This window comes from Ranitomeya imitator, chromosome 1 (genome assembly GCF_032444005.1).
Source record: "Ranitomeya imitator isolate aRanImi1 chromosome 1, aRanImi1.pri, whole genome shotgun sequence".
In the NCBI taxonomy this organism is placed as follows: Eukaryota; Metazoa; Chordata; class Amphibia; order Anura; family Dendrobatidae; genus Ranitomeya; species Ranitomeya imitator.
This window is the reverse complement of record NC_091282.1, coordinates 754,887,070-754,902,685: the sequence shown is the minus strand read 5'-3', so window position 1 is coordinate 754,902,685 and position 15,616 is coordinate 754,887,070. Positions and strand designations below refer to the sequence as shown.

Genomic DNA, 15,616 nt, shown 5'->3' with positions numbered 1-15,616 from the left:
TACCACAATTCATAATGCACAGATACAGCAGAGAAATCTAGGTACATTACAAAGACAAAGATTTCACTTCTTACATTACATGAGTGATATCAATAGCTCAGAAACCGGACAGTATAGTCCTCCATACAGTATTATGGGCACCACATAGTGCCCCATAGAGAATAATGACTTCCATATATTGCTCCATACAGAATAATGACCTCCCTATAATGCTCCATACAGAAAAATAAGCCCCATATATTGCTCCATACAGAATAATGAGCCCCATATATTGCTCCATACAGAACAATGGACCCCATATATTGCTCCATACAGAATAATGAGCCCCATATATTACTCCATACAGAATAGTGAGTCCCATATAATGCTCCATACAGAATAATGACCTCCATATAATGCTCCATATAGAATAATGAGCCCTACATATTGCTCCATACAGAATAATGAGCTCCATATAATGCTCCATACAGAATAATGAGCCCCATATAATGCTCCATACAGAATAATGAGCCCCATATAATGCTCCATACAGAATAATGAGCCCCATATAATGCTTCATACAGAATAATGAGCCCCATATAATGCTCCATACAGAATAATGAGCCCCACATATTGCTCCATACAGAATAATGAGCCCCATATAATGCTCTATACAGAATAATGAGCCCCATATATTACTCCATACAGAATAGTGAGCCCCATATAATGCTCCATACAGAATAATGACCTCCATATAATGCTCCATACAGAATAATGGACCCTACATATTGCTCCATACAGAATAATGAGCTCCATATAATGCTCCATACAGAATAATGAGCCCCATATATTGCTCCCTACAGAATAATGAGCCCCATATAATGCTCCATACAGAATAATGGGTTCCATATATTGCTCCATACAGAATAATGAACCCCATATATTGCTTAATACTTAATAATGAGCCCCATATATTGCTCCATACAGAATAATGAGCCCAATATATTGCTCCATACAGAATAATGGATCCCATATAATGCTCCATACAGAATAATTCGCCCCATATACTGCTCCATATATAATTGACCCCATAAGATGCTCCATATGTAATTGACACCATATACTGCTCCATATGTAATTAGTCCCATAAGATGCTCCATGCATAAAAAGAAGAAATACTTACCTCTCCTCGCTGGTTGCTGCTCTGCTCCAGACACCTCAGCGTCGTCGTCTTCCGACTCTCTGCACTGTGACTGTTCAGGCAGAGGGTGCACAGTAGTCACATCACTGCACCCTCTGACCTGAACATCACAGTTAGAGGATGCAGAAGAAGCTGCAGCGGTGGAACAGGGAGAGATAAGTATGCAATGCCCTGAGCAGGTGGGGGGCCCACTCACGAGCACCAGCACTGGAACAGGGACAAGGCCCCCATAGCACGCTGGTGTCCCCAATGGTGAGTGGGTCACCCAACGAGCTCTGGGGCCCCGGCACTTGCCTGGGTGCTGATGCCGACCCTGTCCTGATCTTTTGAATTGAAACCTGTAATCAGCGTGTGCAAAGATCATTGTGAAGAGAGAAGGTGACCTTATGTGATTGATGGATTCTTTGTTATCAGCTGTTATAGAGGTGTTACCTGTGGTATGTGGATATTTCCAGATGAAGAAGGTCCTGTCACTTTGAAATGTGTTGAATAAATATCTCAAGTTAATAAATTTCTTTGAACAGACATCTTTATTCTTCAATAATCATCAGCTTGGGAGGTATCCACAAATTCTCAGGACTCTAACAGTACTAGTGGGATGTCTAAGATGGGGAAACCAATGCCACCTTGAGCAGTTTGCCATTAATTAGCATTTTGCAAACAGATATATTTTCTGAATCTAGCGTAATCAAATATACAGCGCAAAGGGCTTTTTAGGAAGGGGATTAACATAAATACATTGTGGCGGTTTTGGGGTGGGGGAGCATGGGGAAGCCATCAGGTTCTTTTTAATAAAAGATTAGCCATATTGTAACCCACAATATCACAAAATACTCACCCCCTGAAATTCCCGTGGCAGATTTTAGTCTGTGCCTTGGACTCTCCTATTTAGCTCCTGATGCAAGAGGTCCAATGACTTGGTTGCACCACTTGGGTCACTCAATAGGCAACAAATTAGCCAATTAGTGCTTTCTGCAACAATGCTGACAAATTCAATCACAACCATGTTTTAAAAATGTGGATACATTTGATTCAAAAGGGGTAGGCATAGATCAGGATCCATGTTCTGCCTGTTTTTGCAAATCGGCTTTCACTGTGACCTTGAAGTACCATGAAGAACTGACCAAGTCCCACTTTTGGGTTCCACACTGAAATAAACAAAGATCATCACCTAAAATAAAAATGATACTTTTACGCTTGGTTAGCTACTAGCTAGCATTTAATTCTGAATTAAAACATTGTTCATTTTTATTTTTACCAAAAAGATTTGTATAGTAATTTTTAAGGTTGATGGTAGACTTAAGTCCATCGAGTTCAACCTATAGCCTAATATGTTGATGCAGGTGAAGGCAAAAATCCCATAGTTTGTAATCAGCAAGCACCATATCTAGTCAACCCAGTACTTAGCGATAACAGTAGTCTATAGTGTCACATAAAGGTGACCTAAAACAAAGCAACAGAGAGCAGTGCTGTAGAGAAGAAGCTGCAACTCTTACATTGATACAATACATGAAACCAACCAGTCCATCATGTCCTTTGACCAAAACTAAACATTGTTTCCAAAAGTACAAAAATAATTTGAATTCTTACTTTACTTTCCTTCTTTCATTTCAGTTCCTCCAAATCTCACAGTTCCAAAAGGCAAATCTCCCATGGTGGCCAGAGAAGGAGATACCATAGAACTGCAGTGTCAAGTATCTGGAAAGCCTAAGCCAATTATCATGTGGTCAAGAGCTGACAAAGAAGTGCCAATGCCCGATGGATCGATGCAGATGGAGAGTTATGATGGAATATTAAGGATAGTCAATGTATCCCGAGAAATGACAGGAACCTACAGGTGTCAAACCAGTCAATACAATGGATTTAACGTCAAGCCCAGAGAAGCTTTGGTTCAGCTGATTGTGCAATGTGAGTACAAAGGGTCGCAACCGTGATTTTTCTTTTTACAGTGTTTACATTGTTGTGAAGAATTACCTGTCAATTCTCATTAGAGACAAAGTGATATCTTTCCCAATTAAAGGGAAAAATTCCAGTTGATTGTAAGAAAAATGGAAACCTTCAGTAACCTACTACCTTAGATGATGAAAGTTTTGTAAAGTAGAAATCAACTTGTTCTCAGCTTTACTTATTGTCTCTGGTTCTATAAAACATATTTGTCCTTGTTTTACAATTTTAGTCCAATCAGGGTGAGACTAGCCCACCACCAATATACCAGCGCTATGTCCATAGTACCAAAGGAAAACCCATTTGGAGGCGACTTTGGATCCAATCCCTTTCCGTAATGCTTTGAGACACCAATAATCCATTGAACCTCATTGATGATATTTCCTGTGTGGACAATAGAGATGATCAAATCTTTTGAAATTCAAATTTGCAAGCTTTGTTGGATTTTCCCAAAAATGCCATTCGCAGCTAATCAATTTTATGCAATTGCCTAGAAAAGACTTGTGTAACACTCCTAGGACTGTATCCAAACATAAACATATCTCCATGATTTTTGCACAGACACACAATTTGCAAAATACAGACAAATGAACTGACCCGAAGACTATAATTAGTACATGTTCTTTCTATGAAAATCACAGATAGAACATTTACGTTAAAAACGGATGTTGCCTTAGTAATGTCTATTTTGCCTCAAAATGCATAACTAAAGGTAAACAGTGCACATGAAGCACATTTTCTCAGACACACAAGCCTTGGTTTCAGCATTTTTCTTCAGTAGGAAGAATAGGACTGAGATGACTTCAATTGAAATCCTTGTTTTTAGTGCTCCAAGAATTTAAATAATAATAAAGAGGCTGTACTTTTACATTGATGGCCTATTAGGATAGTTCATCAATGTCTTATCTGGTGTGGTTCGACGCCCGACACCACTGCCAATCAGTTGTCAAAGGCGTCGGCCAAGGCCACCACTGGCCAGGATTACTCATTTACTGAGCTGCTCCATCTACTTGAAGTGGTTGCCGCAGGGTACTGCAAATCCGCCTAATATTGATTTGATTAGGGGGCAGATGTGCAGCACCAAGACCCAGCCACTACAAGTAGACGGAGTAGCTCAACAAGTGAGTACTTCCGGCCAGCAGCCTCTGCTGCCAATACCAACGACAACTGATTGCCTGGGGTGCTGGGTGTTGAACCTTGGAGGATCAGACATTGATGACTTATCCTAAGGATAGGCCATCAAAGTTAAAGTAGTGGACAATTTCTTTAAGGTGCTGTACTACAGTGTTTCATGGATCAATCAATTCACAGTCAGACAGACTCTGCAGCTCCTGCACCTTCCCATCTCTATCTCCTACGTCACTTGAATTTATGTGTTATTCACAGACTGAGACTGCTGCTCCCATTTTTTATGTTCCTCAGCACTGCAGTAGCATACCGCACTTTGATTTAGGTCTTCCTATCCCTATCTGTAACGTTGAGCTGCGCGCTCTGACCTCCTATTCCTAGGATGTAAAAACCTAACATGGTTTCCCTGCCTTAACTTTCATAGTGGCTGGGATTGTCCCCCTTGATTGACATCTCTAGACCATGTGATGTAATAACTGACAGACATTATGGGGAAGCCCAGACAGCCACGTCTGATGTCATGCCAGCACGCTCTCCTGCTGAATCAATCGAGAGAAAGTGTGGGCATTCTAGTTTAGCACTTCATGTGAATCAAATTTCCCGAATCAACAAGGACCTGCAAATTTAATAAAATTCAGCTCTAAGTTTATATGCAGAGGATTGATCATCTGTATGGTACAATTTTAATAACAATGTTTGTCATGCAAAGAGGACATGTCCAGGCTCTACATAGATGGAGGGTCGTCGTCGAAACTCATTTCCTTTGGTGGGATCAGGCAGCCATTGTCCAACGTTGAGTCTGGTTTCACATGTTGTGAAGATGTTAGAGGAAAGAAGGATCGGGCATGTTGTATTTTATGCCTGGTCCGTCATTCCTGCATGAGGCAAGTTGCAGGAATGAATGAATTTCAATGAATATTTTTACTTTTAGTTGATCATTTGATGTATCTAAAATTTATTCAAAAAGTATAAAAACTTAAATATTATTCATTGTGGTTTTATAAAATGTATGCATACATTTTTTCCTGTGATATTGAAAAATACGAAATGGTCAACAACCAAATAAAAATTAAGAAAAAATATGTGATATGGCCCTTTGGACTAAAATTAAGTACCGTACATACTCAAGTATAAGCCGAGATTTTCAGCCCATTTTTTTAGGCTGAAAGTGCACTCTCGGCTTATACTCGAGTCATTGTTGGCAGGGGAAGGGAGCGGCGGCTGTCACATACTCACCTGCTCCTGGCGAGGTCCCTGCATCTCCAATGGTCTCTGGGCGCTGACTGTCATGATCCCAATGGCAGGGGATCACAAAAGGACAAGCACAAAAACAAAACAAGCTCTAGGGTGATGGAACCTGAGCTGACCGCGATCCTGAACCTAAACACACAACTAGCAGTAGCCGGGGAACGTGCCTACGATGATTCCTAGACGTCTCGCGCCAGCCGAAGGATTAACTTCCCCTATTAGAAGAAACACAGACCTCACTTGCCTCCAGAGAAACACCCCACAGAAATAGCAGCCCCCCACATGTAATAACGGTGAAATGAGAGGAAAGCACATACGTAGTTATGAAAATAGAATGAGCAAAAATGAGGCCCGCTAAAGCTAGATAGCAGAGGATACAAAAGTGAACTGCGCGGTCAGCGAAAAACCCTTCAAAAAACCACCCTGAAATTACTTGAACTCATGTGCCAACTCATGGAACATGAGGAGTAATTTCAGCCCACTAGAGCAACCAGCAGCAAGGAATCACATATCTGCAAGCTGGACTAAGACAAAAATAAAGCAAAACGTGGAACAGGAAAATCAAAACTTAGCTTGTCCTGAAGATAACAGACGCAGGGAGCAGAGGTAAAAAGACACGCTGATTACATTGATAGCCGGCGAGGAAATGACAAAAAAGCCAGGTTAAATAGGAAACTCCCATAACCTGATGGAACAGGTGGACACCAGAGACCGCAGAGAACACAAGTCACCCAGTACCATCAGTAACCACCAGAGGGAGCCCAAAAACAGAACTCACAACAGCTGACAGCTTTTTCCTGTGTTGAGCGGTCGCATGGCACCACTCATTACAGTAATGAATATGGATGCGACTCCACTCCCATAGGGAGCAGCCGAATATTCATTACTGTAATGAGCGGTACCATGTGACCGCTCAACTCTGGAAGAAGCTGTCAGCGCCCGGAGAACCATCTGTAAGAAAGAAGCAGGGGACCGCGCTGGGAGCATGTGAGTATAATGGGGAGGGTGAGCACTGCGCCATATTCACCTGTACCCCTTACACCGCCGGACGCCGATCCGTCTTCCGCGTCCTTTGCAGTGACTGTTCAGGTCAGAGGGCGCGATGACGTGTATAGTGCACATCCTCTGCCTGAACAGTCACTGCAGAGGACGTGGAAGACAAAGCGGCGCCCGGTGGTGGAATGGGAACAGGTGAATATTGCCAGTGTCGGGGGCCTGAGCGACGAGAGGTGAGTATGTCATGGTTTGGTTTTTTTTAAATCGCAGCAACAGCATATGGGGCAAATGTTTCTATGGAGCATCTTATGGGGCCATAATTAGCATTTGTGCAGCATTGTATGGGGCAAATGTCTGTATGGAGCATCTTATGGGGCCATAATCAGCATTTGTGCAGCATTGTATGGAGCAAATGTCTGTATAGAGCATCTTATGTGGCCCTTATTAACCTTTATGCAGCATTATATGGGGAAAATGTCTCACTGGAGTATCTTATGGGGCCATAATCAGCATTTGTGCAGCATTATATGGGGCAAATGTCTGTATGGAGCATCCTATGGGCCATTATTAACCTTTATGCAGCACTGCATGGGGCAAATGTCTCTATGGAGCATCTTATGGGGCAATAATCAACCTTTATGCAGCATTATATGGGGTATATTTTCTATGGATCATCTTAAGGGGCCATCATTAACCTTTGGGCAGCATTATATGGGGCATATTTTAATATGGAGCATCTTATGGGGCCCATCATGAACTGTATGGAGCATTATATGGGGTATATTTTGTATGGAGCATCTTATGGGGCCATCATAAACTGTATAGAGCATTATATGGGGCTCCTGATTCAATATGGATATTCAAAAACACTTAACCTACTGATGTCTCATTTAATTTTACTTTTATTGGTATCTATTTTTATTTTTGAAATTCACCGGTAGCTGCTGCATTTTCCACCCTAGGCTTATATTCGAGTCAATAAGTTTTCCCAGTTTTTATGGCAAAATTAGGGGTCTCGATTTATACTCGGGTCAGCTTATACTCGAATATATACGGTAGTTAAAAAATCATTTTTTTTACTATTGGCATTTATCTCGTTTCTTACATCTTATTTATTTTCTTTTGTTCTTTTTTATTGTCATCTGAATTTTTTTAGCAAATAATTGTCAGAAAAATTACTCTTCCTAAGTTTCTACAGCGTACCGTATTTTTTGGACTATAAGACACACCGGACTATAAGATGCACCCTACATTTTCAGAAGGAAAATAGGGGAAAAAAAATAATGTGTCAAATGGGGGTCCATCTTACATTTCGAATTCTGCTTACCAGAGAAGGGATCGGCACAGGTGGAGGAGTGGTCACAGGGGTCATTTGGTGGTCCAGGCTGGTGCGGCGGCCTCCGGGAAATCCCATCCCAAGCTGGTGCGGTGGCGGCAGCTCTGTGCTGGGACAGGGGCTCTGTGTTGGGGCAGGGGTTCTGTGCTGGTGCTCTGTGCAGGGGCTCTGTGCTGGGGCAGGGGCTCTGTGCTCTTGGCAGGAGGGCTGTGTTTCAGGGCAGGGGGGCTGTGCTCCAGTGCAGTGCAACGGCTCTCTGTGTTCTGTGGGAGGCTCTGCCGGCATTTCATCAAAGCCTGGAGGACCCCGCACATCCGTTGCTGTGATGTTGTGGTGGTGGCCTCCGGGATCATGGCCGCCAGTCCGGGGACGGCGCATGCTCAGATTCAAATCTCGGCAACGAGATCTCGTCCCAGGATCTCGTCTCCTGAGATCTCAGGACGAGATCTGAATCTGAGCATGCACCGCCCCCAGCCTTGAGGCCATCTTCCCGGAGGCCATGTTCCCAGAGACCATCGCAACATGGCAGCAACGGATGTGCGGGGGCCTCCTCGCTTTGACAAAATGTTAGCGGAGCCCCCCATGGAGCACAGAGAGCCACTGCCCTAGAGCACAGTCCACCACCACCACAACACAGAGCCCCTCCGCACCGCCACAGCTGCAGGATTTTCCTAAAAAAAAATTGGGGAAAAAGGTGTGTCTTATGGTCCAAAAAATACGGCAATTAGCAAAGAGTAACCTCAAGTAAGTTCAAGCTTAGATTATTCCATGTTTTGTACATTTGTCACAGGTAATTAGCACCAGAGATTAGTTTTCTGAAAGACTGATATTTGGTGCATCAGCTCAGTTACTTATTCAAATTCCAAAAAAACGGAGCACAATCCACTTGCACTTTTCTCTTTTTTGCACTAAAGACTAATTGAAGCCTATTGTGTGACATTATTTCCAACTTAAAGGTGATCTGTCATCACATTTTTCTACTCCATCTGAGAGCAGCATAATGTAGAGGCAGAGACCCTGATTCCAGTGATATATCACTAAAATCATTGTTTATCTGCTGCAGATCTAGCACTTCTCTGAATGCCGAGCTCTGTATAACCCCACCCACAACACTAAAAGACTAATAAACCGCGGCCATGTAATTCAACCCCACCCACAACACTGATTGGCAGCTTTAGGTGTAGACTGTACTTAGGCTGCCAATCAGTGTTGGGGCGGGGTTAAATTACATGGCCGCGGTTTATTAGTCTTTTAGTGATCTCTTGTTGATAAAACAGTGATTTTATCAAAACTACACTAATAAGCACAGTAAGTGACGCATTGCTAGAATCAGGGTCTCTGCCCTATATCACGCTTCTCTCAGATTAGGTGGTAAAAACCAGATTCCCTTTAAGCATTTATTATATTTTAATTTATTTTATTTATTGACGTTTATAATTGTTTAGAGATTTACATCACCCCAATAATAATATCATTATTTTGTCAAGATAAATTGTATTTCTGTAGAGCATAATTTTTCACCCAGGTTTTTAAGTAGGTACTAAATTTGGGGTTTGATGGTCTCCTTAGTGGGATAATTAAGACTTTTTTTTTTTAATTTAATTTTTTAAAATATTTTTTTAAAAACAAAATTAATGAACTTCATATACATTTATTCACATTAAGAAGATGGGTCACTTGCAATAAATTTGTAATTTTATCTGACGTAAATGCCGCTGTTCTCCTGAATTCGACATTGTTTTTCCTTTGTTCCTTCTCCTCTCTGTTTCTTGTCCTGGTTTATAAAATCTGGCAAGTGACAAGACCTTTTTAAAAAGCAATTTATAAACATGCAGTAAATTTGGAACAGTAAAATGTTGACATGTGGGATTCTACACTTTTGTTTTATTTTCATTCTTTTTTTTCAATGACAGCAAATATTTTTTTGTCGGTGTTGCAGTAAACAGCGTAAAAACATGTCTTAAGTCTTCGTAAAAATACAAAAAGGTTGCTCATGTGAGCTGATCAGACGTAACGATTTATTTGTGCAGAAAACCCATGCTGTGAATTGAAAACTATGCATACAGTTAAAGGGAACCTGATGTGCTGAGAATGGTAGCGGATCTGCAGTTAGGATGTGGTAGGAGGAGCTGAGCAGATTGATAAGAATTTTTCTAGTAAAAAGTTGTATTTTATTAATTGACATCCCTGGTATTTTTATGGATATGAGTCTAGTGGGCAGTCCTGCTCAGTCATTGACAGCTATCACTGCATGCACATACAGGGAAAACTATCAATCACAGAATAGGACCGCCCACTGGACTCTTATGCATAGGAGCCCAGTGAGCATTCTTACTCAATAGTTGACAGCTATCTCTGTATGGACAGTCATGCAGAGAAGACTGTAATCACTTAATAAAAGGTGCCCACTGGACTCCTATGCATTGGAGTCCAGTGGGAGGTCCTACTAAGTAACTGACAGCCTTTCCTGTATTACTGTGCATGCAGAGATAGCTGCCAATCACTGACTAAGACCACTCACTGAACTCCTATGCATAAGAGTCCAGTGGGCTATCCTTTTCAGTGATTGACAGTCTTCCCTGTTTGGCATTGCATGCAGGACCGCCCACTAGACTCAGATCCATACAATGTCAAACAGGGAAGACTGTCATAGAATCATAGAATGGTAGAGTTGGAAGGGACCTCTTGGGTCATCTGGTCCAACCCCCTGCTCAAAGCAGGATTCACTAAATCATCCCAGACAGATGTCTGTCCAGCCTCTGTTTGAAATTAATGAATAGGACCGCCCACTGGACTCTTATGCAGAGGAGTCCAGTGAGTGGTTGTACTCAGTGATTGACAGCTATCTCTCTGCATGCACAGTAATACAGGAAATCCTGTCAGTCACAAGCCCTTTTATTCAGTGATTATAGGCTTTCCTGTATGACTGTGCATGCAGAGAAATAGCTGCCAATCACTGCAAGACCACAGACTGGACTCCTGTGTAGGAGTCCAGTGGGCGATCCTATTCTGTGATTGACAGTATCCCCTGTATGTGCATACAGTGATCGCCCAGTGCACTCATGCATACAAACTCCAGAGGTTTCAATGAATAAACTACAAGTTACACTGAATCTTTTCCAACAAATCCATATATCATTTTTCTCAGCTTCTCCCTCTCTCTATTATAATGTCCACAGATCAGACCGCAGTACATTGTGACAGGTCCGCTCTAAGTAATAAGCAATCGATAAAGAAAATTCAAATCTTACTCATTGGCATCAGCTGCAATTCCAGAAACAGCCACTATAGGATGTATGGCGCTGTGACGAGCATCACTACCTTTTGACCGGATGCCAGGTGTCATCTAAGAGAAAAAAAAATTCATATTTTAATCATAGGGTAACCCTTTGAAATTGGTATCTGATTATTAAAAATCATTGGTCTGAGGGGAGATGTTTCTCACCAAACCGGTGTAAGGTGTAAAGGAGACTTGTAGGCCATGCAAAGCTCCTCTGGGAATTCAAATATGCATTTTAGGATTGCTGCATCCAATAGGTGGCGCTAGATTTCCTGTCCTCTTCCTCTCTGAAGAGGCAATTTGCTTATGAACATTAGAGCAGATCTAAGCAGCATGTAGATTCTAAAGCTTAGGAATATATCACATTCAGAGTTTATACTGTAACTGTAAATATATTTTCTCCTGCTATTTTTCTATCTCACCATCATTATAAGATGCTACAACTAACTAGATGTTAACCCTGGTATCTTTAAGTGACGTGGTCATACAGGAATGGCTTTTATGGCTTAGAATTCCCTCCATTGTGGATACAGCAGAGGTACCCAATGCAACTTTGGATAATTACTTTCCTACTTTTATCTCGCGAGCGTCTCTGTACTGACACAGCTGGTGACCTCGAGTAGGCCTAAAATAAAAGTCATTAAGAAATGTGTTGTGGGTTGGAATTGGTATGGCTTCACTCCATGGCTAACCCTTATCTATAGGGAAAAAATAACTAATATTATAATGGTGGAGATCTTGAAATTCCCGAGAGCCTAAGTGAAAGAGGCCTAAAATCTACCAAAAATATTATTCCATACTGAGCATAAAAACTCATGAATTTCGAGCAAATATCTCACTGTGATGCATAGATACTTTCTAGAAAAAAATAAAGGGAGATTCGGTAGGGAAGTACTTAGTAGGTAATTATTACTTCCTCAGGTAACAAGGCTTTGGGGGGTGCAATGGTAGCAGTTGCACCCAACTGTGATGAGTGGGTGAGCCAAAACCTTCTCTACCACATTAAAACACATCAAGAAATTATCTCCATGTGTACCTACAGGCATCTTCTACCAGATACCTCTTTATTTTGTTCTAGAAGTCCTTATTATGACTTATCAACAAATTAAGGTTCCTCAAGGGCGGAGCATTAGGGATTTCCGTTGTAGCAGTTGTACCCAGCAATGATGAGTGTTGGAGCCAAAGCCTTCTCCAGCGCATTAACATACATCAGTAATTTAAGAGACATGGTAGAGGGGCCCAATGAAGGAGCTTGAAATGAAGCCTTGATAGGGACGTCTGTCCGCTGACTGAGTAAATGGCAGCAATTGAATGAACAAATAATTCCTTATTTAGGAAATATATGTCTGTGCTTTATATGGATGGACCATCAATTCCAACACGTAAAGCCCCCGTTTACCTGTGACAGATTAAGACCTCGTTCAGATGACAGTTTCAGGGTTCATTTTTGGTCTGAATTTGCATAATAATATGTATCGGAGTTGATCATTATTCTGTGTGTTTTCCTTGCACTGCTGGTGGAATCCCACAAAAATACCCGGTGGATGAAGATGGTGAGAGTGCAGTTTTTATCGGGCGGTTATGATATCTATGCTTTTCGAGGTAATGCAACTTCTTCCTCAGGGTACAACCACAATGCAACAACAACAGTGAGGAAGAAGTTGGATTACTTCAAAACGCGTAAATCTCATAACCACTCGAGAAAAACTGCCTTTTCATCATCTTCATTCGCCTACTTCATTTGTGAGATTCCACCACCAGCAGCGTAAGGAAAACCGCATGATTTCAGTACAGCATACTTTTCGGGCTGATGACCCGTGGTTTGCAACTGTAACATCATCAGGCGAGCACGCATCCACACCTTTATCAACTTTTATACCGGATAACACCCAATTTGTGCTCTCTGTGCTTCCCAGTCCTCCCGGAGGAGGTCTGCAACTGTTGTCATGGGTTACGTCCACTCGTCGGCTGTCCCTTTCCAGGTCGTAGAAAGGTAAGGTCAAATGGATGGAAATTAAATGCTGTGGCGGTGTTGCAGGGATCCTACGGCATAGTGTGGACACATTTAGTGGCAGGTCAGTGCACCCGCTATGTGCATGCCGAGCATGCCAACTGCTTATCTGCCAGTGCTCAGCACAGTACGATACCTGCTCTGTGCCGCCTGAGCAGCACTAGTAGAGAATTCATTGCTGCGCGTCTGAGCAGCACATATTATGATCCTATTGGCCCTTCTCATGCGACCATTTAAACACGTTGAATGGCGCAAATATCATTTCACCCGACTCAAAGAGAGTGATGGTAATTTTGTTTTGGCTGATAGAAAAGATATTTGGGCCCCACGCACATGTGACATGTTGATCCATGCCTGTGAAATAAATGTAAAACATGCCACATGTGCAGGAGGCCCAAATATCTTTTTTTAATTGAAAAATGATAAGAAAAATGCGTCCATCCGACCACTACTAGAAAAAAAGAAACCTTTAAATATTCCCAGATTTCTGCATTGAATAAAAAAAAGTATACTTACATCTTGCACCCCTACCATTCGGCCAGTCTGAGCCCTGTGTCCCTTCAGATCCCATAGCATAAACAAAGTCACATGACGGCTGCAGCCAATCAGCCAGTCGCTGACCTTAGTGATTGACTGCACTTAATATGGAGCTGAATTAGGTACAGCCCATTGGTTCTGCATGTGCAACAGTCCCAGTCTCTCATGTGCCCACCCCTGTCCAATATTATTAAAGAACAAGATGCCGATTTATCATCGTTTTTGCAATTTAGTTTATTTTTTTTAATTTATGTATTTTGCTTTTCCGTGTTTTGCGCCAGTTTTTTCTTTGCACCAAATTAAATTTTTTCATTTTCAATTTTTTTTTTAAATCTCTTTTTTTGTATTTGTCTTTTTTAATCATTTACCTTTGTGGAACAGAATTAGATCTTCCAGATGTTTTCATCTGATTCATCATTGGTGATTTTATATTTGATTTCTTTGCACAATTTTGGCGACATTTTGCATACTGTGAGTTAAAAAGTAACAGAAAAAGACAAACTTTTTTTTTTGACGTGATGAAAAACGAATGAACTGTGTGCACCGTTTTTAATAAAGTTGCGTTAAATGCCCACAAATCGCACAAGACATTAAAAAGAGCTTAAAAACCCTGCATGTAATGAATTAGGGTCTTAGTGTTAACTACGTGTTTGTGAAGCATTCGCAAATACTCTGAAGTATAACGGTGTATTATAAGTAACCACCAATCGACCAAACCGCTGCACGACCAGCTCTACCCTCGCCTACTGTATCCTCACCCATCCCTTGTAGATTGTGAGCCCTCACGGGCAGGGTCCTCTCTCCTCCTGTACCAGTCGTGACTTGTATTGTTCAAGATTATTGTGCTTGTTTTTATTATGTATAGCCCTCCTCACATGTAAAGCGCCATGGAATAAATGGCGCTATAATAATAAATAATAATAATACTTCATGCAGGCTAAATTTAATCATAACAGTCCTTGAAAATATGGAGCAAAAGCAGCACATTAGAAAAGGAACACAGTAAAAACTGATAAACATCACGGAAATCCAGGATATGAAGAGCAGATAGCAATTTTTGCATTGTTATTTTCAGTAACACTTGTGTTATGCTCTTGAAATAGAGGCCGGCCGCCATCATTGACCTGAAAAACAAACATGCGTCTCAGTCTGAAGTGAGTAATGCCAAATACATCATGTATCCTGATATGAAACAATTATCAGATGTTTTTTCTCCTCCGTTGCCTTTCACAGCACACACAAATGAGATACTGCAGCTGCATCCCCCTCCTACCCCTACTCCTTCATTCCTTTAAATTATCATATATACCATATATCATTAGGGGGTTTTTTATGGCTGAAGTGGTTGCAGATTAAGAATGGCAGCGAGGGAAAAAGGGCAAAAGAATTATGGAAGATGAGACAGATGCTACCTGTGTAAATTGGCTAGAAATGCCCACTCAGTCTACATTCACATTGCATTTTACTCTACACTCACTGAATCCCTTGGGGCTTATGTCTGAAGGCCTGGAAATATGGTTTTGTATGTATTCACTGATGGGGCCCTTGACTGTAATAATTCAGATGGAGTCACTGTGCACTCTTAGTACATCTATTTTGGACGTATACGTCTACAGTGGCATGTAAAAGTTTGGGCACCCTGGATGCAGTCAACTTTAAATAGGTGCCCTCCTCAACTAGGCATACGATGCCGAAAATGATATCCGATAGAGCACTCTATGACTCCCTCTACATAAATATAGTCAATGACTCATTCAGCAATACTCCCAAATACCATTTTGCGGGGCTTCAGTTGTAAGCACTACGAACCACTTTATGCATTCTACAATTCAATATGAGCATAGCCATAGCCAATTACTGGCAGCAAAGGTGATCCATCCCAGACAAAAGTTCTAGGCCATTCTGGTATGTAAGATGAGGACTGATAAGTAGAAATGAATGCAAACCAGGTTTCGC

The 15,616-nt window shown here is 41.5% G+C and overlaps 1 protein-coding gene across 2 annotated transcripts in view; it reads left to right on the top strand.

The window, feature by feature from the left end:
- Positions 1–15,616, top strand: part of MDGA2 (MAM domain containing glycosylphosphatidylinositol anchor 2) — a 1,083,460-nt gene that overhangs the window by 797,460 nt on the left and 270,384 nt on the right. For both annotated transcript variants that reach the window (XM_069735022.1, XM_069735014.1), the window contains exon 8: positions 2,795–3,088. In XM_069735022.1, coding sequence (XP_069591123.1) covers positions 2,795–3,088 — 294 coding nt within the window. The remainder of the gene's footprint in view (positions 1–2,794; positions 3,089–15,616) is intronic.